The 24,562-nt window shown below is 50.1% G+C and overlaps 2 protein-coding genes across 2 annotated transcripts in view; one reads left to right on the top strand and one right to left on the bottom strand.

The window, feature by feature from the left end:
- The first annotated feature begins 294 nt into the window (after positions 1-294).
- Positions 295-24,562, top strand: part of LOC145360062 (uncharacterized) — a 66,274-nt gene continuing 42,006 nt past the window's right edge. The window contains exons 1-4 of the mRNA XM_080214988.1: positions 295-361; positions 2,606-2,671; positions 6,380-6,656; positions 7,476-7,637. Coding sequence (XP_080071114.1) covers positions 295-361; positions 2,606-2,671; positions 6,380-6,656; positions 7,476-7,637 — 572 coding nt within the window. The remainder of the gene's footprint in view (positions 362-2,605; positions 2,672-6,379; positions 6,657-7,475; positions 7,638-24,562) is intronic.
- On the bottom strand, positions 15,418-21,152 carry LOC145359589 (fucolectin-1-like). The gene is made up of 4 exons (XM_080214278.1): positions 21,086-21,152; positions 18,643-18,919; positions 17,714-17,875; positions 15,418-15,947 (listed from the first exon to the last, which is right to left on the bottom strand). Exons 1-4 carry the CDS (start codon positions 21,150-21,152, stop codon positions 15,923-15,925), a joined length of 531 nt encoding a protein of 176 aa, XP_080070404.1. The 3' UTR covers positions 15,418-15,922.

Genomic DNA, 24,562 nt, shown 5'->3' with positions numbered 1-24,562 from the left:
TAGAATGATACACTGAGAGGGGGATAGCAGGAGGCTGTGTGCAGCATTAGCCTTTTTGGGCTGAATGGCCTGTTTGTGTGCTGTATATTCGATAGACATTCTCCTCTCCCTGTGGGACTGAACCGTCCCAGTAAGGGTCAACAAGAGGAACATGAACATGATTGGATGGTCAAATTCACCCGATAAATGTGAATGAAAGTGTGGATATACCTGTTCGGGGGACACAGCAATCCTCCCCCCCGAAATCAGCAGCATCATTTTCAGTGTGTAATCTTTCTGTGTCTGTTCTCCAGGATGTCACCTCAGTACCTGTTGGTGTTTGCCTGTCTGTGGGGCATGGCTGATACCCATCCAGCCACAGGTAAGCAGTTCATTTGTCTCAGTTCCAAACCTGATTCCAAACCTGGGAAAGGACACAGGCTCTGGCTCAGGTTCAGACAGGTGAGATTCCCAGTGTGGGTGCTGACTGGTCCAGGACAGAATGGGACAGTGTTCAGGAAGAGTGACCAGCTGGAATCTGAGGAGAGTTCCACTCTCTCTGACTGAGAATCCACACTCACAACTCTGAGGGCAGCAGGAAACCAGCCCAACCTGAGTGGAGTCTTTGATTTTATTCATTCATCGGACGTTGGCATCACTGGCCAGTCAGCATTTATTCCCCGTCTCTCGTGTCCCCGAACTGAGTAACTGACACCCCCACTGCTGTCAGACTTGTGAATGGACCGACCTCACATTAAGTTGATCTTTCTCTACACCCTCGCTGTGACTGTAACACTACATTCCGCATGCTCTCCTTTCCTTCTCTATGAATGGTATGCTTTGTCTGTATAACACACAAGAAACAATACTTTTCACTGTATATTAGTACATGTGACAATAATAAATCGAATTATTGGGCCATTTCAGAGTCACCCACATTGCTGTGTCTCTGGAGTCACATGTAGGCCAGACTGGGTAAGGACGGCAGATTTCCTTCACTAAAGGATATTAGTGATCCAGATGGGTTTTTCTGACAATCAGCAATGGTTTTTATGGTCATCATCGATTCTTTTTTAAATTCAATTTAAATTTTACTGTGGCAGGATTTGAACCCAAGTCCCCAGAACATTAGCAACAATTCTGGATCCATAGTCTAGCAACAATACCACTCCCTCGGCTGTGAGAGTGCGTGTGTGCGAGAGTGCGTGTGTGCGAGAGTGCGAGAGTGCGTGTGTGCGAGAGTGCGAGAGTGCGTGTGTGCGAGAGTGCGAGAGTGCGTGTGTGCGAGAGTGCGAGAGTGCGTGTGTGCGAGAGTGCGAGAGTGCGTGTGTGCGAGAGTGCGAGAGTGCGTGTGTGCGAGAGTGCGAGAGTGCGTGTGTGCGAGAGTGCGTGTGTGCGAGAGTGCGTGTGTGCGTGAGGGTGTGTGTGTGTCTCTGTGAGTGTGTGTGTGTGTGTGCCTGTGTGTGTGTGCCTGTGTGTGCGTGCCTGTGTGTGTGTGTGTGTTTGTGTGTGCGTGCCTGTGCGTGCCTGTGTGTGCCTGTGTGTGTGTGTGTGTTTGTGTGTGCGTGCCTGTGCGTGCCTGTGTGTGCCTGTGTGTGTGTCTCTGTGAGTGTGTGTGTGTGTGTGCCTGTGTGTGTGTGTGCCTGTGTGTGTGTCTCTGTGAGTGTGTGTGTGTGTGTGCCTGTGTGTGTGTGCCTGTGTGTGTGTCTCTGTGAGTGTGTGTGTGTGTGTGCCTGTGTGTGCCTGTGTGTGTGTCTCTGTGAGTGTGTGTGTGTGTGTGCCTGTGTGTGTGTCTCTGTGAGTGTGTGTGTGTGTGTGCCTGTGTGTGTGTGCCTGTGTGTGTGTCTCTGTGAGTGTGTGTGTGTGTGTGCCTGTGTGTGTGTGCCTGTGTGTGTGTGCCTGTGTGTGTGTCTCTGTGAGTGTGTGTGTGTGTGTGTGCCTGTGTGTGTGTCTCTGTGAGTGTGTGTGTGTGTGTGCCTGTGTGTGTGTGCCTGTGTGTGTGTCTCTGTGAGTGTGTGTGTGTGTGTGTGTGTGTGCCTGTGTGTGTGTGTGTGTGTGTCTCTGTGTGTGTGTGTGTGTGTGTGTGTGTGTGTGTGTCTCTGTGTGTGCCTGTGTGTGTGTGTGTGTGTGTCTCTGTGTGTGTGTGCCTGTGTGTGTGTGTGTGTGTGTCTCTGTGTGTGCCTGTGTGTGTGTGTGTCTCTGTGAGTGTGTGAGTGTGTGTCTCTGTGAGTGTGTGTGTGTGTGTGTGTGTGTGCCTGTGTGTGTATAATGGAACCATGATGCTGGACAGTAAGAGGCCACTCAGGCCATCGTGTCGTTGGATAATTGGAAAGCTCTTTCAATGAGTCAGAATTCTCCCACCCACCAATCGTTCCCCAAATCCTGCTACAATTTTCCCTTCAGATAATTTTGAATATTTCTGTGAATCTGGCTTGAGATTTATTCTGGAATCAGCCTCCAGCAACCTTCAGTCACACATTCCCAATCCCATATCCGATTGTAAAAACTGCTTGCTCTCGACACCCCCGGTTCCCTGCCCAATTCCCTCTGGTTTAGGACAGGATACATTCTGTCCCAGAACAGTCCAAGGGAATTCTCTCAACAACTCCCATTCTCCTGATTACAGGAAATCTGGCCGGGACAATTCGGGCCACCCAGTCCAGCCTGGCAAGTTACACACGCACACATCCTGGTAAACCTCCTCTGCACCCTTTCCAATGCCTCCACATCTTTCTTATAATGCAGCGACCAGAACTGTACACAATACTCCAAGTGCGGCCACACCAGAGTTTTGTACAGTTGTAACATGACCTCACAGCTCCGAAATTCAATCCCTCTACCAATAAAAGCTAACACACCGTACGCCTTCTTAACAACCTTATCAACCTGGGTGCCAACTTTCACGGATCTATGCACGTGTACACCGAGATCTCTCTGCTCATCCACACTACCAAGAGTCCTTCCATTAGCCCTATATTCTGTACTCCTGTTACTCTTACCAAAGTGAATCGCCTCACACTTTTCCATATTAAACTCCAAAAGCCACCTCTCGGCCCAGCTCTGCAGCTTATCTATGTCCCTCTGCAAACTGTAACATCCATCCTCACTGTCTACAACTCCTCCAACTTTGGTGTCATCAGAAATTTACTAATCCATCCTTCTACACCCCCATCTAGGTCATTTATAAAAATGACAAACAGCAGTGGCCCCAAAACAGATCCCTGAGGAACACCACTTGTAACTGAACTCCAGGTTGAATATTTCCCATCAACCACCACCCTCTGTCTTCTATCAGCTAGCCAATTCCTGATCCAAACTGCTAAATCACCCTCAATCCCATGCACCTGCATTTTCTGCAGTAGCCTACCATGGGGAACCTTATCAAACACTTTGCTAAAATCCATATACACCACGTCAACTGCCTCACCCTTATCCAACTCTTTGGTCACCTTTTCAAAAAACTCAATAAGGTTAGTGAGGCACCACCTACCCTTCACAAAACCGTGTTGACTATCCCTAATCAATTTATTTCTCTCTGGAAGATTATAAATCCTATCCCTTATAATTCTTTCCAAAACTTTGCCCACAACAGAAGTAAGGCTCACTGGTCTATAATTCCCAGGATGGTCTCTACTCCCCTTCTTGAACAAGGGGACAACATTTGCTATCCTCCAGACTTCCGGCACTATACCTGTAGCCAATGACGACATGAAGATCAAAGCCAAAGGCTCTGCAATCTCCTCCCTAGCCTCCCAGAGAATCCTAGGATAAATCCCATCTGGCCTAGGGCACTTATCTATTTTCATACTCTCAAGAATTGCTAACACCTCCTCCTTACGTACCTCAATCCCGTCTAGTCTACACCCCTGTATTGCAGTATTCTCCTCGACTACACTGACTTTTTCCTGCATGAATACTGATGAAAAATACTCATTCGGTGCCTCTCCTATCTCTTCAGTCTCCACACACAACTTCCCACTACTGTCTCTGACTGGCCCTAATCTTGCCCTAACCAATCTTTTATTCTTGACATACCTGTAGAAAGCTTTAGGATTTTCCTTGATCCTATTCGCCAAAGTCTTCTCATGTCCTCTTCTAGCTCTTCTTAACTCTCTCTTTAGCTCCTTCCTGGCTAATTTGTAACTCTCCAGTGCCCTAACTGAGCCTTCACATCTCATCTTTACATAAGCCTCCTTCTTCCTCTTCACCAGAGATTTAACTTCTTTAGTACACCACGGTTCCCTCGCTCGACCACTTCCTCCCTGCCTGACAGGTACATATTTATCAAGGACTCGCAGTAGCTGCTCCTTGAATAAGCTCCACATTTCAGATGTTCCCAGCCCCTGCAGTTTCCTACTCCACCCTATGTATCCTAAATCTCTCCTAATAGCCTCATAATTACCTTTCCCCCGGTATAACTTCTGCCCTGTGGTATATGCCTATCCCTTTCCATCACTAAGGTAAACGTAACCGAATTGTGGTCACTATCACCAAAGTGTTCACCTGCCTCCAAGTCTAACACCTCGTCTGGTTCATTACCCAGATAGTGAGGGGTAAAATTGGTCCTCTTGAAGACCAGAGTGGTAGACTGTGTATGGAACCAAAAGAAATGGGGGAGATACTAAATGGGTTTTTTGCATCCCTATTTACTGAGGAAATGGGCATGGAGCCTATGGAAATAAGGTAAACAGGTAGGTAGATTATGGAACCTATACAGATTAAAGGGAAGGAGGTGCTTGCTGCCTTGAGGCAAATCAGAGTAGATAAATCCCCAGGACCGGACAGGGTATTCTCTCGGAACTTGAAGGAGACTAGTGTTGAAATTGCAGGGTCCCTGGCAGATCTATTTAAAATGTCGGTATCCACGGGTGAGGTGCTGGATGATTGGAGGATAGCTCATGTTGTTCCATTGTTTAAAAAAGGCTCAAAAAGTAATCCGGGAAATTATACGCTGGTAAGTGTGACGTCAGTAGTAGGTAAATTATTGGAAGGAGTACTAAGAGGTAGGATCTACAAATACTTGGATGGACTGGGACTTATTAGGGAGAGTGAACATGGCTTTGTGTGTGGTAGGTCATGTTTAATCAATCTATCAGAGTTTTTCAAGGAGGTGATCAGGAAAATGGATGAAGGGAAGGCGGTGGATGTTGTCTACCTGGATTTCAGCAAGGCCTTTGACAAGGTCCCCCATGGGAGGTTAGTTAGGAAGGTTCCGTCGCTAGGTATACATGGGGAGGTAGTAAATTGGATTAGACATTGGCTCAATGGAAGAAGCCAGAGAGTGGTAGTGGAGGATTACTTCTCTGAGTAGAGGCCTGTGACTAGGGGTGTGCCACAGGCGTCAGTGTTGGGTCCATTGTTGTTTGTCGTCTATATCAATGATCTGGATGATAATGTGGTAAATTGGATCAGCAAATTTGCTGATGATACAAAGATTGGAGGTGTAGTGGACAGTGAGGAAGGTTTTCAAAGCTTGCAGAGGGATTTGGACCAACTAGAAAAATGGGCTGAACAATGGCAGATGGAGTTTAAAGCTGGCAAGTGTGAGGTATTGCACTTTGGAAGGACAAACCAAGGTAGAATATACAAGGTAAATAGTAGGACACTGAAGAGTGCAGTTGAACAGAGGGATCTGGGAATACAGATACATAATTCCCTAAAAGTGGCGTCTCAGGTGGATAGGGTTGTAAAGAGTGCTTTTGGGATATTGGCCTTTACAAATCAAAGTATTGAGTATAAGAGTTGGAATGTTATGGTGAGGTTGTATAAGACATTGGTGAGGCTGAATTTAGAGTATTGTGTGCAGTTTTGGTCACCTAGTTACAGGAAGGATATTAATAAGGTTGAAAGAGTGCAGAGAAGGTTCACAAGGATGTTTCCGGGACTTGAGAAGCTGAGTTACAGAGACAGATTGAATAGGTTAGGACTTTATTCCCTGGAGTGTAGAAGAATGAGGGGAGAATTGATAGAGGTGTGTAAGATTTTGTTGGGTATGGATAGAGTGAATGCAAGCAGGCTTTTTCCACTGAGGCTAGAGGAGGGAAAAACCAGAGAGCATGGGTTAAGGGTGAAGGGGGAAAAGTTTAAAGGGAATATTAGGGGAGGGTCTTCACACAGAGAGTGGTGGGAGTGTGGAATGAGCTGCCGGATAAAGTGGTAAATGCCACTTCTAACATTTAAGAAAAACTTGGACAGGTTCATGGATGAGAGGGATGTGGAGGGATATGGTCCAGGTGCAGGTCAGTGGGACTAGGCAGAAAAATGGTTTGGCACAGACAAGAAGGGTCAAAGGGCCTGTGTCTGTGCTGTAGTGTTCTATGGTTCTATGGTTCTAGGATACATTCTGTCCCAGAACAGTCCAAGGGAATTCTCTCAACAACTCCCATTCCCCTGATTACAGGAAATCAGGCCGCGACCATTCGGGCCACCCAGTCCAGCCTGGCAAGTCACTTGGGAGCCGCTCCGCACGCCATTGATGGGAATGAGATCAATGATTTCAGTTTGGGATCGTGCAGCCAGACAAGAGTGGAAGACTCTCCATGGTGGAGAGTTGATATGCATTACCATTATCGAGTCTACGTTGTGGAAATCACCACCAGCCAAGATGGAGGGGCCCTTACCGGAGCCAAGATTCACATCGGAGACTGTCTGAGAAACAATGGGACGGCCAATAAAGTGTAATGTTCAATCCCCCCCCCCCAACACCCCCACAGCCCCCCCACAGCCCCCAACACCCCCACAGCCCCCCCACAGCCCCTAACACCCCCACAGCCCCCCCACAGCCCCCAACACCCCCACAGCCCCCCCTACACAGCCCCCAACACCCCCACAGCCCCCCCACAGCCCCTAACACCCCAACTCCCCCAACACGCCAACCCACCAACACCCCAATATCCCAACCCCCTCCAACACCCCAAACCCCCCCTAACACCCCAAACCCCCCAGCACCCCCACAGCCTCCAACAACCTCTCCCCCCAATCCTCCCTAACACCGCCACCGCTCCACCAATCACCCTCCAACACCCCCCTGCCCCCAGCACTCCCTGACCTCCTCAGACCCTCCCTAACACCCCCAGAACACCCAACACCCCCGTAATACCACCAATCCCCCCCAAAACCCTCTTCCCCCCCCCAGCACTCCCCTGACATCCCCCCAACATCCTCATCACCCCCAGCAACGCCCAATCCCCCAAGACCCGCTGATCCCCCACTCCCCCGACCCTCCCTAACACCCCCCCACTCCCCCGACCCTCCCTAACACCCCCCCACTCCCCCGACCCTCCCTAACACCCCCCCACTCCCCCGACCCTCCCTAACACCCCCCCACTCCCCCGACCCTCCGTACCCCCCCAACACCCCGAAACCCCCTCCCCCTGTAGTGTAACGTTGTAGAGTGTGATTATTGTTCTGATGTTTAATGTGGAATGTGTGAGGATTGTTGTCCAGTTGCTTTCTGGAGAATCACTCTCTCCTGTTTCTCTCTCTGTCTGTTACAGATGTGCTGAAATCGCATCTATTCCAGCTGGACAGACTCGAGTCTTTCACTGCAGCAATCTGGGAGTTCACGGTCGGTACCTGACCATCAGCGTTCCAAACAAGAGGGTGGCCCTGACCCTGTGTGAGGTGAAAGCCTTTGGTGCCCATGAGCCTCACCATGAGTGAGTATGGATTCTGAAGCTTCACCTCAGTCGCTGTGTCACCAGCCCCGATTCACTCTCAGCAACCTCACTGCCCTGAGCTTCAGGGGCCTGTAGACCAGTGCCCAACATCCCCACACATCCCCACACCGCTCCGATTACAATCCTTGTTCAGCAAAACTTCCCTACCTCTGGGGCGGCCTGGGAAAAGACAATATTAACACTGAGATAGGAGAAGGAGCAGAACGGAGGAAATTAGAGATCATTGCCAATCATTGTAGCATAACAAGTAGTTAAAGACAGGATGCTGTGTGTATTCACCAAGGAAGAGAGGGTAAGAACAGAGAGATAACACTGCAGCTGTACAAAACACTGTCTAATTCTGCTCACCAGCTTCCAGGGAGAATGTGATTCTGTCTAAAGAGGCAGTGAGGAGCTGGAGAATGAGGAGAGTTAGGTCTTTAAATCAGAGGAGACTGAGGGGATTGAGGTGTGTGAAATTCTGAGGGAATTAAATGTTTAGGAAGAAGCTTTATCTGAGCCAGCAGAACAGTGCGGTAAGCCCACTGAGAGATCAGAGAGGGATGGAGAGGAACTTCTTCCCCAAAGGGTGGCACACACTCTGCACTCATTGGAAACCTCCTCAATATCACAGAATCCTTACAGCTCAGAACGAGGCCATTTGGCCCACCCAGTCTGCACTGTCTCTCCTAACCAGCATCATGACACAGAGCCATATCCCATACCATAGTGTCTGACAGTCAGGGACAGTAATTATATTCCACACCTCAGAAAGGCTGGAAGATGGAGATAATCCCTTCCATTATCTCCCCTCTCCCCCCTACGTCATTCAGAAAGCTGGGATACAATGCTCCGGGAGCAGGAAACTGAGACCAATACCTCCTCTTCGCCAGTTCCCCATCCACTCCATCCAGCACCTCCATTGATCCAGATGTGCTCCGTGTTTCTCTCCCTGGATGTACAGTGAGCCTCACCCTGTATCCCAGCCATGCCCTCAACTGGAAGGACCTGTCCCCCCCCCCACCCCCCCGCTGTCTGTGATAGGAGCCTCTCTATCTCTCCCTCGCTGCTTTCCTGCTTTACACACACTCAGAGACTGGCTTCCTTTTCCTGTTACCTCCCAGAACATTCTCATTCCTCCCAGCCTATTGTCTTTTAGCCTGCCTCACCCTTGAAGATTTCTGCTGGTGTGTATCAGACAGACTCTTTATCGTTTACTTTCATCTTCATCATCATTCCAGCAGCTTGGGGCTTCAATCTACTGATTTCACCCCCCCCACCCCGGGGAACACAAACAGAACCTGCAGCCGCCTGGGTTCTGTGTTCCTGCCACACTGGAACCCACTGCCCCCCCTGAGCTGTGCCAGCCACTGGGTGAGCCCATGGTGACGGGGGCATCATTGTGTCCACGCCAGCCTCGGTCCATTGGTCAAATCTCAAACTGGGCACTGGGAGTGGCAGAGGTCAGACTGCCCGCACCAACTCACACTGACCTCTCACCTTGTTAAAGGATGGCCAAGGTTTTATCCAGACTGAGCTGTGAGAAGGAGAATGTCAGAGTTCAGGGGTGAACTGCTCTCTCTCAGTGCCGCCAATCACCCAGCACCAATCCTCCCTGTACTGAACCAGCCCTGTTCCTCAGCAAATCATTCCCAAGATGGAAAAGGGAATCCCAGTTTTCCTGGTCCCTCGTGGTGCTGGGAGAGGGGAATAACTGTGCTCGGACCAAAATGAAAAATAACAATATTATTCCTTTGTTTTTCCAGAGAGCACCATGAACATATAATCTGAGCTGGCCGCTTGTTTGGGCCGATCCACTTTGTGCTTTGAGCTTCTGCCACCGATCCAGATCATTATCAGCTGCTCTCCCTGGAGAGACCTCGCCCTCTGCAATGCTGCTCCCAGTAATCATTCCACACAATGAGTCTGCCTCCAACACACCCGGGAACAGAGGGAATTACTTCCCAAACAGGCAGCATTCCCAGTCAATCACAGGCTGAAGGCTGGGATTCAGGGATCAGAACGATTCTGTAAAACACTGTGTTCCCAACACAGAAAGACGGATCAATCCCACCTCTGTCCCACTGGCTGGCAACGGGAATCCACCTTGAATGGTAAACTTCCAGCTCTGGAGAAACCATCCTGGAATCTGTGCAGTTTCTCCCCCTCAGTGTGTGTGTGAATAGTGATTGGTTCTCTGCTGCAGTTTCAGTTCCATCAGGATGTGTGTGTGACTTATAAACCTTTCTGTTACTTGAGGAAAACTCATGAATAAAATTGCTGATTGTAGATCATGGTCCGTGTGTCTGTCCTGTTTATCAATCACCCACAGGAATCTCACTAACTCATTCCACACCATCTCACTCCCTCTCAGGAATATTCATCCACTTCCCCCATTGGACACACAAACCTCCTCCTGCCCGGGACCCCCTCCCCATAGAGTTCCCTTCCTTTCTCCCTCCCCTCTCTCTTCCCACCAAGGTCTCCCTCGTCCCCCTCCTTTCCCCCCTCCCCTCCAGGATCCCCCTCCCTATCTCTCCTCCCCACTGGGGCCCCCTCCCTCCCCCCTACTCTGAGGTGTTGCTCCCTCCCTCCTCCCCACAGGGTCTCTCTCCTCCCCCACCCTCCCAGCAGCACATTCCAGACCGTCACCACTCTCTGGGTAAAAAAACTTTTCCTCAAATCTCCTCACCCTCCCACCCCTCACTTTTAACTTGTGTCTCCTCATAACTGACCCTTCACCTAAGGGGAACAGCCGCTCCCTATCCACCCTGTCCGTGCCCCTCATAATCTTGAACACCTCAATCAGGTCACCCCTCAGTCTTCTCCAGAGAAAACACCCCAAGCCTATCCAACCTCTCTCATAACTGAAATGTTCCATCCCAGGCAGCATCCTGGTGAATCCCCTCTGCACCCCCTCCAGTGAAATCATATCAAAAAACACAGAAAATTCCAGCACAGGAACAGGCCCTTCGGCCCCTCCAAGCCTGCACTGACCATGCTGCCTGACTGAACTGAAACCCCCTACCCTTCCGGGTACCATATCCCTCTATTCCCATCTTATTTACGTATCTGGGGGTGGCACGGTAGCACAGTGGGTTCGCACTGCTGCTTCACAGCTCCAGAGACCCGGATTAGATTCCTGGCTCCGGTCACTGTCTGTGTAGAGTTTGTACATTCTCCCCATGTCTGCGTGGGTTTCCTCCGGGTGCTCCGGTTTCCTCCCACAGTCCGAAAGACATACTGGGTAGGGTGCATTGACCCAAACAAATGCCGGAGTGTGGCAACTAGGGGATTTTCACAGTAACTTCATTGCAGTGTTAATGTAAGCCTTACTTGTGACACTGATAAATTAACTTTACTTATTTGTCCAGACGCCCCTTAAAAATCATTAAAGAACAAAAAAGTCCTTTTCCTAGAAAAGAACTTGTAGGAACTCCCTCCGATAATGTGGTGACCAGAACTGTACACAGTGCTCCAGCTGTGGCCTCATCAAAGTTCGATACAACTCCAACATGATCTCTCTGCCTTTGTAATCTACACCCCGATTGATAACAGCGAGTGTCCCGAGGACAGCACAGTCCCCAGGGTTCAGCACTGCTGCCCTGGCATGGACAGAGGATTGGCTGACTGGCAGAAGGCAGAGAGTGGGGATAACGGGGTCTTTTTCAGGATGGCAGCCGGTGACTAGTGGTGTGCCTCAGGGGTCAGCGCTGGGACCACAACTTTTCACAATATACATTAACGATTTGGAGGAAGGTACTGAAGACACTGTTGCTGTGTTTGCAGCTGATACAAAGATATGTAGAGGGACAGGTAGTATTGAGGAAGTGGGGGGCTACAGAAGGACTTGTTCAGGTTGGGAGAGTGGGCAAAGAAGTGGCAGATGGAATACAATGTGGAAAAGTGTGAGGCTGTGCACTTTCGAAGGAGGAATGGAGGCATAGACTATTTTCTAAATGGGGAGATGCTCAGGAAATTAGAAACACAAAGAGCCTCAGGAGTCCTTGTTCAAGATTCTCTTAAGGTTAACGTGCAGGTTCAGTCGGCAGTTAGGAAGGCAAATGCAATGTTAGCATTCATGTCGAGAGGGCGAGAATACAAGAGCAGGAATGTACTTCTGTGGCTGTATAAGACTCTGAGCAGACCAGATTTGGAGCATTGTGAGCAATTTTGGGCTCCGTATCTAGGGCAGGATGTGTTGGTCTTGGAAAGGGCCCAGAGGAGGTTCACACGAATGATCCTTGGAATAAAGAGCTTGTCGTATGAGGAATGGTTGAGGACTCTGGGTCTGTACTCATGGAGTTTAGAATGATGAGGGGGGGATCTTATTGAAACTTACAGGATACTGCGAGGCCTGGATAGAGTGGACGTGGAGAGGATGTTTCCAGTAGTAGGAAAAACTAGAACCAGAGGGCACAACCTCAGGCTAAAGGGATAATCCTTTAAAACAGAGATGAGGAGGAATTTCATCAGCCAGAGAGTGGGGAATCTGTGGAACTCTTTGCTGCAGAAGGCTGTGGAGGTCATTGAGTGTCTTTAAGACAGAGATAGATCGGTTCTTGATTAATAAGGGGATCAGGGGTTATGGGGAAAAGGCAGGAGAATGGGGGATGAGAAAAATATCAGCCATGATTGAATGGTGGAGCAGAGTCGATGGGCCGAGTGGCCTAATTCTGCTCTGATGTCTTATGGTCTTATGGCACAGAGCCAGGGACTTGTGTTCAATTCTGGCCTTGGGTGACTGTCTATGTGGAGTTTGCACATTCTCCCCGTGTCTGTGAGGGTTTCCTCCGGGTGCTCTGGTTTCCACCCACAGTCCAAAGATGTGTGGTATGGATAGATTGACCATGCTAAATTGACCCTTAGTGTCCTAGGGGGATTAGCAGGATAATATATGGGACAAGATTGCAGATGACACAAAGATGGTTGGATTTGCTGATAGTGAGGACCAGTGTCTGGCAATACAGCAGCATATAGGTAGGCTGGTTGATTGGGCTGAGAAATGGCAAATGGAGTTTAATCCGGATAAATGTGAGGTGATGCATTTTGGCCGGAATAATGTAGGGGGGAGTTAGATGATAAAGGGTAAACCCGTAAGGAGTATAGAGTCACAGCGAGACCTGGGGGTGCAAGTGCACAAGTCTTTGAAGGTGGCAGTGCAAGTGGAGAGTGTGGTGAAGAAAGCCTATGGTATGTTAGCCTTTATAGGAAGGGGTACAGAATATAAGAGCTGGAGTCTAATGTTGCAGTTGTACAGGACGTTGGTTAGGCCGCATTTGGAGTACTGCGTCCAGTTCTGGTCACCGTACTACCGGAAGGACGTGGAGACTCTGGAGAGAGTGCAGAAGAGGTTTACCAGGATAGAACATAGAACATAGAACATAGAACATTACAGCGCGGAACAGGCCCTTCGGCCCACAATGTTGCGCCGACCAGGATGTTGCCTGGCATGGAAGGACAGGGTTATGAAGAAAGATTGACGAATTGGGGCTCTTTTCCCTTGAAAGACGCCGACTGAGGGGGGATCTAATAGAGGTATATAAGATTATGAAGGGTATAGATAGACAGAGGTAAACTATTTCCTATGTTAGAGACACACAGGACAAGGGGCCATGGACGTAAGGTGAGGGGGGAGAGGTATAACACAGATATTAGAGGGAGGTTGTTCACACAGAGGGTAGTGGGGGTATGGAATGCTCTGCCAAGTAAGGTGGTGGAGGCAGGCACGCTGGAGTTGTTTAAGAGTAACTTAGACAGGCACGTGAGTGGGTTGGAGATGGGTGGATATAGGAGATTGTTTGAAATAAGGGTCATTAGCATTAGGACATCCCTGGTAATGTAAAAGGATGTGGGATGATAATTTTTTTTCTCTTTTTCATTCACAGGTTTTAAGTCGGTCCACCTCGTGTCCAACGAGGGGCATACACGCGATGGGTCGTACTGGGGCTGCTCTTGGTTGTTCGAGATTGGCCGAGTGCTTCATGTCGTTAGTGTGTGCCTAAACTGGACCAGATACTGGGCAAGACGACAGCTCAGTGACTATCACTGATTGCTGTGCAGACACATGGATTTGGGCCGGTGTCTGTGGGAGTTTGCGCATTCTCCCCATGCTTGCGTGGGTTTTCTCCGGGTGCTCCGGTTTCCTCCCACACCCCAAAGATGTGCTGTTAGGCTGATTGGCAGGAATAAATTGTCCCTAAATCAGTTTCCCTCAATCTGGACGGCCATAAAACATTAGACAGGGGTCGTGGGTGGAGAGGTGGACTGGTGGTGTTGAGATGGCGGCGCGGGCTCGTTGGGCCGAAGGGCCTGTTTCCCGGGCTGATTTTGTTCTTTGTTCTACCTTCTTGGTTACCCCTTCAAAAAACTCAGTCAAATTTGTGAGACATGATTTTCCACTCACAAAGCCATGCTGACTGTCCCTAATCAGTCCTTGCATCTCTAAATGCCTGTAGATCCTGTCTCTCAAAATACCTTCCAACAATTTCCCCACCACAGATGTGAGCCTCACTGGCCTGTAGTTCCCAGGCTTTTCCCTGCAGCCCTTTTTAAACAAAGGCACAACATTTGCCACTCTCCAATCTTCAGGCACCTCACCCGTGACTATCGATGATTCAAATATCTCAGCTAGGGGACCCGCAATTTCCTCCCTCGCCTCCCACAATGCCCTGGGATACACTTCATCAGGTCCCAGGGGATTTATCTACCTTGATGCACTTTAAGACTTCCAGCACCACCTCCTCTGTAATATGTACACTCCTCAAGACATCACTATTTATTTCCCCAAGTTCCCTAACATCCATGTGTTTCTCAACAGTAAATACTGATGAGAAATATTCATTTAGGATCTCACCCATCTCTCACTACCACCCTGATATCATCCTTAAATATCAGAGCTACACCACCTCCCTTACCTTCCTGTCGCCCCCTCCGAACAGTCTGATTCTCCTGGATGTTTAACTCCCAGTCATGACCATCCTGAAACCGTGTCTGTGTGATGGCCACCAAATCATACTCATTCACAATGATTTGTGCCACCAACTTATTTACCTTGTTTTAAATGCTTTGAGCATTCAAATTAAATGCCCTCGTGCAAGTTTTTATACATTCGTTTTGAATGCTAACACTTCTATTAATGACAGACATGGTTAATTGGCTATGATAAATTGATTCTAGTCTCAGGGGGTTAGCTGGGTAAATATATGGGGTTATGGGAATAGGGCCTGGCTGGCATTCTGGCCAGTGCTGACTCAATGGGCTGAATGGCCTCCTTCTACATTGCCGATATCCTATAAATGCAGGCAATTGTGACAAGCTGGGAGGGCACCATGGATTGCATGGACTGGTTGGGCCGAAGGGCCTGTTTCCAGGCTGAATTGTTCTCTGACCACACGGAGAGGAGAGGGGAAGGCCATTTGAGAAGAACATAGATCCTGTGGGGAAGAGGGAGGGAATCTATGTGAGGTGGACGGAGAGTGTGATGGAGTCCCCAGGATGCGGGTGGGAGACCCCCAGAAAGGGTGGGAGAAGGACCCTGTGAGGAGTGCGGAGAGAGGGAGGGTGAGCCCATGGGAGGAGGGTGGGGGGTGGGAATGGAAGGAGACTCTATGGGGAGGGGGGTAGGAAGGTGATTCACTTGGGAGGGGGTCCCGGGCAGGAGGAGGTTTGTGTGTCCAATGGGGGAAGTGGATGAATATTCCTGAGAGGGAGTGAGATGGTGTGGAATGAGTTAGTGAGATTCCTGTGGGTGATTGATAAACAGGACAGACACACGGACCATGATCTACAATCAGCAATTTTATTCATGAGTTTTCCTCAAGTAACAGAAAGGTTTATAAGTCACACACACATCCTGATGGAACTGAAACTGCAGCAGAGAACCAATCACTATTCACACACACACTGAGGGGGAGAAACTGCACAGATTCCAGGATGGTTTCTCCAGAGCTGGAAGTTTACCATTCAAGGTGGATTCCCGTTGCCAGCCAGTGGGACAGAGGTGGGATTGATCCGTCTTTCTGTGTTGGGAACACAGTGTTTTACAGAATCGTTCTGATCCCTGAATCCCAGCCTTCAGCCTGTGATTGACTGGGAATGCTGCCTGTTTGGGAAGTAATTCCCTCTGTTCCCGGGTGTGTTGGAGGCAGACTCATTGTGTGGAATGATTACTGGGAGCAGCATTGCAGAGGGCGAGGTCTCTCCAGGGAGAGCAGCTGATAATGATCTGGATCGGTGGCAGAAGCTCAAAGCACAAAGTGGATCGGCCCAAACAAGCGGCCAGCTCAGATTATATGTTCATGGTGCTCTCTGGAAAAACAAAGGAATAATATTGTTATTTTTCATTTTGGTCCGAGCACAGTTATTCCCCTCTCCCAGCACCACGAGGGACCAGGAAAACTGGGATTCCCTTTTCCATCTTGGGAATGATTTGCTGAGGAACAGGGCTGGTTCAGTACAGGGAGGATTGGTGCTGGGTGATTGGCGGCACTGAGAGAGAGCAGTTCACCCCTGAACTCTGACATTCTCCTTCTCACAGCTCAGTCTGGATAAAACCTTGGCCATCCTTTAACAAGGTGAGAGGTCAGTGTGAGTTGGTGCGGGCAGTCTGACCTCTGCCACTCCCAGTGCCCAGTTTGAGATTTGACCAATGGACCGAGGCTGGCGTGGACACAATGATGCCCCCGTCACCATGGGCTCACCCAGTGGCTGGCACAGCTCAGGGGGGGCAGTGGGTTCCAGTGTGGCAGGAACACAGAACCCAGGCGGCTGCAGGTTCTGTTTGTGTTCCCCGGGGTGGGGGGGGTGAAATCAGTAGATTGAAGCCCCAAGCTGCTGGAATGATGATGAAGATGAAAGTAAACGATAAAGAGTCTGTCTGATACACACCAGCAGAAATCTTCAAGGGTGAGGCAGGCTAAAAGACAATAGGCTGGGAGGAATGAGAATGTTCTGGGAGGTAACAGGAAAAGGAAGCCAGTCTCTGAGTGTGTGTAAAGCAGGAAAGCAGCGAGGGAGAGATAGAGAGGCTCCTATCACAGACAGCGGGGGGGGTGGGGGGGGGACAGGTCCTTCCAGTTGAGGGCATGGCTGGGATACAGGGTGAGGCTCACTGTACATCCAGGGAGAGAAACACGGAGCACATCTGGATCAATGGAGGTGCTGGATGGAGTGGATGGGGAACTGGCGAAGAGGAGGTATTGGTCTCAGTTTCCTGCTCCCGGAGCATTGTATCCCAGCTTTCTGAATGACGTAGGGGGGAGAGGGGAGATAATGGAAGGGATTATCTCCATCTTCCAGCCTTTCTGAGGTGTGGAATATAATTACTGTCCCTGACTGTCAGACACTATGGTATGGGATATGGCTCTGTGTCATGATGCTGGTTAGGAGAGACAGTGCAGACTGGGTGGGCCAAATGGCCTCGTTCTGAGCTGTAAGGATTCTGTGATATTGAGGAGGTTTCCAATGAGTGCAGAGTGTGTGCCACCCTTTGGGGAAGAAGTTCCTCTCCATCCCTCTCTGATCTCTCAGTGGGCTTACCGCACTGTTCTGCTGGCTCAGATAAAGCTTCTTCCTAAACATTTAATTCCCTCAGAATTTCACACACCTCAATCCCCTCAGTCTCCTCTGATTTAAAGACCTAACTCTCCTCATTCTCCAGCTCCTCACTGCCTCTTTAGACAGAATCACATTCTCCCTGGAAGCTGGTGAGCAGAATTAGACAGTGTTTTGTACAGCTGCAGTGTTATCTCTCTGTTCTTACCCTCTCTTCCTTGGTGAATACACACAGCATCCTGTCTTTAACTACTTGTTATGCTACAATGATTGGCAATGATCTCTAATTTCCTCCGTTCTGCTCCTTCTCCTATCTCAGTGTTAATATTGTCTTTTCCCAGGCCGCCCCAGAGGTAGGGAAGTTTTGCTGAACAAGGATTGTAATCGGAGCGGTGTGGGGATGTGTGGGGATGTTGGGCACTGGTCTACAGGCCCCTGAAGCTCAGGGCAGTGAGGTTGCTGAGAGTGAATCGGGGCTGGTGACACAGCGACTGAGGTGAAGCTTCAGAATCCATACTCACTCATGGTGAGGCTCATGGGCACCAAAGGCTTTCACCTCACACAGGGTCAGGGCCACCCTCTTGTTTGGAACGCTGATGGTCAGGTACCGACCGTGAACTCCCAGATTGCTGCAGTGAAAGACTCGAGTCTGTCCAGCTGGAATAGATGCGATTTCAGCACATCTGTAACAGACAGAGAGAGAAACAGGAGAGAGTGATTCTCCAGAAAGCAACTGGACAACAATCCTCACACATTCCACATTAAACATCAGAACAATAATCACACTCTACAACGTTACACTACAGGGGGAGGGGGTTTTGGGGTGTTGGGGGGGTACGGAGGGTCGGGGGAGTGGGGGGGTGTTAGGGAGGGTCGGGGGAGTGGGGGGGTGTTAGGGAGGGTCGGGGGAGTGGGGGGGTGTTAGGGAGGGTCGGGGGAGTGGGGGGGTGTTAGGGAGGGTTGGGGGAGTGGGGGATCAGCGGGTCTTGGGGGATTGGGCGTTGCTGGGGGTGATGAGGATGTTGGGGGGATGTCAGGGGAGTGCTGGGGGGGGGAAGAGGGTTTTGGGGGGGATTGGTGGTATTACGGGGGTGTTGGGTGTTCTGGGGGTGTTAGGGAGGGTCTGAGGAGGTCAGGGAGTGCTGGGGGCAGGGGGTGTTGGAGGGTGATTGGTGGAGCAGTGGCGGTGTTAGGGAGGATTGGGGGGAGAGGTTGTTGGGGGCTGTGGGGGTGCCGGGGGGGTTTGGGGTGTTAGGGGGGGTTTGGGGTGTTAGGGGGGGTTTGGGGTGTTAGGGGGGGTTTGGGGTGTTGGAGGGGGTTGGGGTATTGGGGTGTTGGGTTGGCGTGTTGGGGGAGTTGGGGTGTTAGGGGCTGTGGGGGGGCTGTGGGGGTGTTGGGGGCTGTGTAGGGGGGGCTGTGGGGGTGTTGGGGGGGGGGGATTGAACATTACACTTTATTGGCCGTCCCATTGTTTCTCAGACAGTCTCCGATGTGAATCTTGGCTCCGGTAAGGGCCCCTCCATCTTGGCTGGTGGTGATTTCCACAACGTAGACTCGATAATGGTAATGCATATCAACTCTCCACCATGGAGAGTCTTCCACTCTTGTCTGGCTGCACGATCCCAAACTGAAATCATTGATCTCATTCCCATCAATGGCGTGCGGAGCGGCTCCCAAGTGACTTGCCAGGCTGGACTGGGTGGCCCGAATGGTCGCAGCCAGATTTCCTGTAATCAGGAGAATGGGAGTTGTTGAGAGAATTCCCTTGGACTGTTCTGGGACAGAATGTATCCTGTCCTAAACCAGAGGGAATTGGGCAGGGAACCGGGGGTGTCGAGAGCAAGCAGTTTTTACAATCGGATATGGGATTGGGAATGTGTGACTGAAGGTTGCTGGAGGCTGATTCCAGAATAAATCTCAAGCCAGATTCACAGAAATATTCAAAATTATCTGAAGGGAAAATTGTAGCAGGATTTGGGGAACGATTGGTGGGTGGGAGAATTCTGACTCATTGAAAGAGCTTTCCAATTATCCAACGACACGATGGCCTGAGTGGCCTCTTACTGTCCAGCATCATGGTTCCATTATACACACACAGGCACACACACACACACACACACACACTCACAGAGACACACACACACACACACACACAGAGACACACACACAGAGACACACACACAGAGACACACACACACACACTCACAGAGACACACACACACACAGGCACACACACACTCACACTCACACTCACAGAGACACACACACACACACACACAGAGACACACACACAGAGACACACTCACAGAGACACACACACACACACTCACAGAGACACACACACACACAGGCACACACACACTCACACTCACACTCACAGAGACACACACACACACACACACAGAGACACACACACAGAGACACACACACAGAGACACACACACACACACTCACAGAGACACACACACACACACTCACAGAGACACACACACACACAGGCACACACACACTCACACTCACACTCACAGAGACACACACACACACACACACTCACAGAGACACACACACACACACACTCACAGAGACACACACACACACAGGCACACACACACACACACTCACAGAGACACACACACACACAGGCACACACACACAGGCACACACACACACACACTCACAGAGACACACTCACAGAGACACACACACACAGAGACACACACACACACAGAGACACACACACACACAGGCACACACACACACACTCACAGAGACACACTCACAGAGACACACACACACACAGGCACACACACACAGAGACACACACACACACAGGCACACACACACACACACACACACACACTCACAGAGAGACACACACACAGGCACGCACACACACACACACTCACACACACACAGGCACGCACACACACACACACACACACACACTCACAGAGACACACACACACTCACACACACACAGGCACGCACACACTCACACACACACTCACAGAGACACACAAACGCACTCTCGCACACACGCACTCTCGCACACACGCACTCTCGCACACACGCACTCTCGCACACACGCACTCTCACAGCCGAGGGAGTGGTATTGTTGCTAGACTATGGATCCAGAATTGTTGCTAATGTTCTGGGGACTTGGGTTCAAATCCTGCCACAGTAAAATTTAAATTGAATTTAAAAAAGAATCGATGATGACCATAAAAACCATTGCTGATTGTCAGAAAAACCCATCTGGATCACTAATATCCTTTAGTGAAGGAAATCTGCCGTCCTTACCCAGTCTGGCCTACATGTGACTCCAGAGACACAGCAATGTGGGTGACTCTGAAATGGCCCAATAATTCGATTTATTATTGTCACATGTACTAATATACAGTGAAAAGTATTGTTTCTTGTGTGTTATACAGACAAAGCATACCATTCATAGAGAAGGAAAGGAGAGCATGCGGAATGTAGTGTTACAGTCACAGCGAGGGTGTAGAGAAAGATCAACTTAATGTGAGGTCGGTCCATTCACAAGTCTGACAGCAGTGGGGGTGTCAGTTACTCAGTTCGGGGACACGAGAGACGGGGAATAAATGCTGACTGGCCAGTGATGCCAACGTCCGATGAATGAATAAAATCAAAGACTCCACTCAGGTTGGGCTGGTTTCCTGCTGCCCTCAGAGTTGTGAGTGTGGATTCTCAGTCAGAGAGAGTGGAACTCTCCTCAGATTCCAGCTGGTCACTCTTCCTGAACACTGTCCCATTCTGTCCTGGACCAGTCAGCACCCACACTGGGAATCTCACCTGTCTGAACCTGAGCCAGAGCCTGTGTCCTTTCCCAGGTTTGGAATCAGGTTTGGAACTGAGACAAATGAACTGCTTACCTGTGGCTGGATGGGTATCAGCCATGCCCCACAGACAGGCAAACACCAACAGGTACTGAGGTGACATCCTGGAGAACAGACACAGAAAGATTACACACTGAAAATGATGCTGCTGATTTCGGGGGGGAGGATTGCTGTGTCCCCCGAACAGGTATATCCACACTTTCATTCACATTTATCGGGTGAATTTGACCATCCAATCATGTTCATGTTCCTCTTGTTGACCCTTACTGGGACGGTTCAGTCCCACAGGGAGAGGAGAATGTCTATCGAATATACAGCACACAAACAGGCCATTCAGCCCAAAAAGGCTAATGCTGCACACAGCCTCCTGCTATCCCCCTCTCAGTGTATCATTCTATTCCTTGGCAGGGTCAGGCTCGAGGGGCTGGGAGGCCGACTCCTGCTCCTATTTGTTATGTTCATTCCCCCACCCCCTGCTTGTTCCAATGTGTCCGCCCTGCTCATCACACCCAGATACGGAGCAGGAAGCTCCACATTCCCAACACAGTCGGAATTCTTGGCCATTATCCAGTGACAATGGCTCCCTATTAGTGACAGACACCAACATGGAAACAATGGTTCTCCCTCTCCCCACTCAGGACGAGATTAATTTGTGTCTTGGTTGGGATTGGATTCTGCAATGCTGGGGGGACAACGTCATGGCAACAAGGTTGGGTTCAGGAGTTAGATACAGAGTAAAGCTCCCTCTACACTGTCCCCCATCAAACACTCCCAGGACAGGTACAGCACGGGGTTAGATACAGAGTAAAGCTCCCTCTACACTGTCCGCAACAAACACTCCCAGGACAGGTACAGCACGGGGTTAGATACAGAGTAAAGCTCCCTCTACACTGTCCCCCATCAAACACTCCCAGGACAGGTACAGCACGGGGTTAGATACAGAGTAAAGCTCTCTCTACACTGTCCCCATCAAACACTCACAGGACAGGTACAGCATGGGGTTAGATACAGAGTAAAGCTCCCTCTACACTGTCCCCATCAAACACTCCCAGGACAGGTACAGCACGGGATTAGATACAGAGTAAAGCTCCCTCTACACTGTCCCCATCAAACACTCCCAGGACAGGTACAGCACGGGGTTAGATACAGAGTAAAGCTCCCTCTACACTGTCCCCATCAAACACTCCCAGGACAGGTACAGCACAGAGTTAGATACAGAGTAAAGCTCCCTCTACACTGTCCCCATCAAACACTCCCAGGACAGGTACAGCACGAGGTTAGATACAGAGTAAAGCTCCCTCTACACTGTCCCCCCATCAAACACTCCCAGGACAGGTACAGCACGGGGTTAGATACAGAGTAAAGCTCCCTCTACACTGTCCCCCATCAAACACTCCCAGGACAGGTACAGCACGGGGTTAGATACAGAGTAAAGCTCCCTCTACACTGTCCCCCCATCAAACACTCCCAGGACAGGTACAGCACGAGGTTAGATACAGAGTAAAGCTCCCTCTACACTGTCCCCCATCAAACACTCCTAGGACAGGGACAGCATGGGGTTAGATACAGAGTAAAGCTCCCTCTACACTGTCCCCATCAAACACTCCCAGGACAGGGACAGCACGGGATTAGATACAGAGTAAAGCTCTCTCTACTCTGTCCCCATCAAACACTCCCAGGACAGGTACAGCACGGGGTTAGATACAGAGTAAAGCTCCCTCTACACTGTTCCCATCAAACACTCCCAGGACAGGTACAGCACGGTGTTAGATACAGAGTAAAGCTCCCTCTACACTGTCCCCATCAAACACTCCCAGGACAGGTACAGCACGGGGTTAGATACAGAGTAAAGCTCCCTTTACGCTGTCCCCCCATCAAACACTCCCAGGACAGGTACAGCACAGGGTTAGATACAGAGTAAAGCTCCCTCTACACTGTCCCCCCATCAAACACTCCCAGGACAGGTACAGCACGGGGTTAGATACACAGTAAAGCTCCCTCTACACTGTCCCCCCATCAAACACTCCCAGGACAGGTACAGCACGGGGTTAGATACAGAGTAAAGGTTAAATCTCTCTCCATGTGACTTTGTCTCCATCTCAGTGGAGTGACAAACCCCCTCCCCACTCACCCTTCCATTGACTATCAGGCTGAAGGTGTGTTTAAGATTCACATTGAGGGAGAGGAGTGTTTGGGATATTCCCAGCATGGAGACACAACACAATTCCCAAACGACATTCGGAATCAGGAATCAGGAATCAGGAATCAGGAATCAGGAATCAGGAATCAGGAATCAGGAATCAGGAATCAGGAATCAGGAAAAGCTCCTCACCTGGTGCAGGTTCTTCCTGATTTGTTGAGAGTCCTGGTTTGATCCCAGTTTATATCCAAGCTGTTGGCAAATGGGTCGGTGTGCAAAGGGTCACCTGGTGCTGGCCTTGGCTTTCCATTGGCTCAAAGTTTGTTGCAGTTTGTTAATCTGAGGTAATAATAATTTGAGCAATGCCTCAAAAAGAGAAGGGATTGGGAAATTGTAAACTGCTGGACCGTTAAACAGGGATTGAGAAAGAGGGAATCGGCAGTTTAAAAGGAGAAGTGCCGTGTGACCACATGAGGGCTGAAGTACCCTTTACTCTGTATCTAACCCCGTGCTGTACCTGTCCTGGGAGTGTTTGATGGGGACAGTGTAGAGGGGGCTTTACTCTGTATCTAACCCCGTGCTGTACCTGTCCTGGGAGTGTTTGATAGGGGACAGTGTAGAGGGAGCTTTACTCTGTATCTAACCCCGTGCTGTCCCTGTCCTGGGAGTGTTTGATGGGGACAGTGTAGAGGGAGCTTTACTCTGTATCTAACCCCGTGCTGTACCTGTCCTGGGAGTGTTTGATGGGGACAGTGTAGAGAGAGCTTTACTCTGTATCTAACCCCGTGCTGTACCTGTCCTGGGAGTGTTTGATGGGGGGGACAGTGTAGAGGGAGCTTTACTCTGTATCTAACCCCGTGCTGTCCCTGTCCTAGGAGTGTTTGATGGGGGACAGTGTAGAGGGAGCTTTACTCTGTATCTAACCCCGTGCTGTCCCTGTCCTGGGAGTGTTTGATGGGGGGACAGTGTAGAGGGAGCTTTACTCTGTATCTAACCCCGTGCTGTACCTGTCCTGGGAGTGTTTGATGGGGACAGTGTAGAGGGAGCTTTACTCTGTATCTAACCCCGTGCTGTACCTGTCCTGGGAGTGTTTGATGGGGGGACAGTGTAGAGGGAGCTTTACTCTGTATCTAACCCCGTGCTGTCCCTGTCCTAGGAGTGTTTGATGGGGGACAGTGTAGAGGGAGCTTTACTCTGTATCTAACCCCGTGCTGTACCTGTCCTGGGAGTGTTTGATGGGGACAGTGTAGAGGGAGCTTTACTCTGTATCTAACCCCGTGCTGTACCTGTCCTGGGAGTGTTTGATGGGGACAGTGTAGAGGGAGCTTTACTCTGTATCTAACCCCGTGCTGTACCTGTCCTGGGAGTGTTTG

Source organism: Carcharhinus amblyrhynchos, chromosome 2 (genome assembly GCF_965287045.1).
Source record: "Carcharhinus amblyrhynchos chromosome 2, sCarAmb.v2.hapA, whole genome shotgun sequence".
Taxonomy (NCBI): domain Eukaryota; kingdom Metazoa; phylum Chordata; class Chondrichthyes; order Carcharhiniformes; family Carcharhinidae; genus Carcharhinus; species Carcharhinus amblyrhynchos.
This window is presented reverse-complemented; position numbering and strand designations above follow the sequence as displayed.

Coding starts and splice junctions, on each gene's coding strand:
- LOC145359589 (XM_080214278.1), bottom strand. CDS start 21,152: ATGTCACCTCAGTACCTGTTGGTGTTTGCCTGTCTGTGGGGCATGGCT. Junction 18,920..21,085: donor TGATACCCATCCAGCCACAG/GTAAGCAGTTCA, acceptor TCCTGATTACAG/GAAATCTGGCTGCGACCATT. Junction 17,876..18,642: donor AATGGGACGGCCAATAAAGT/GTAATGTTCAAT, acceptor TGTCTGTTACAG/ATGTGCTGAAATCGCATCTA.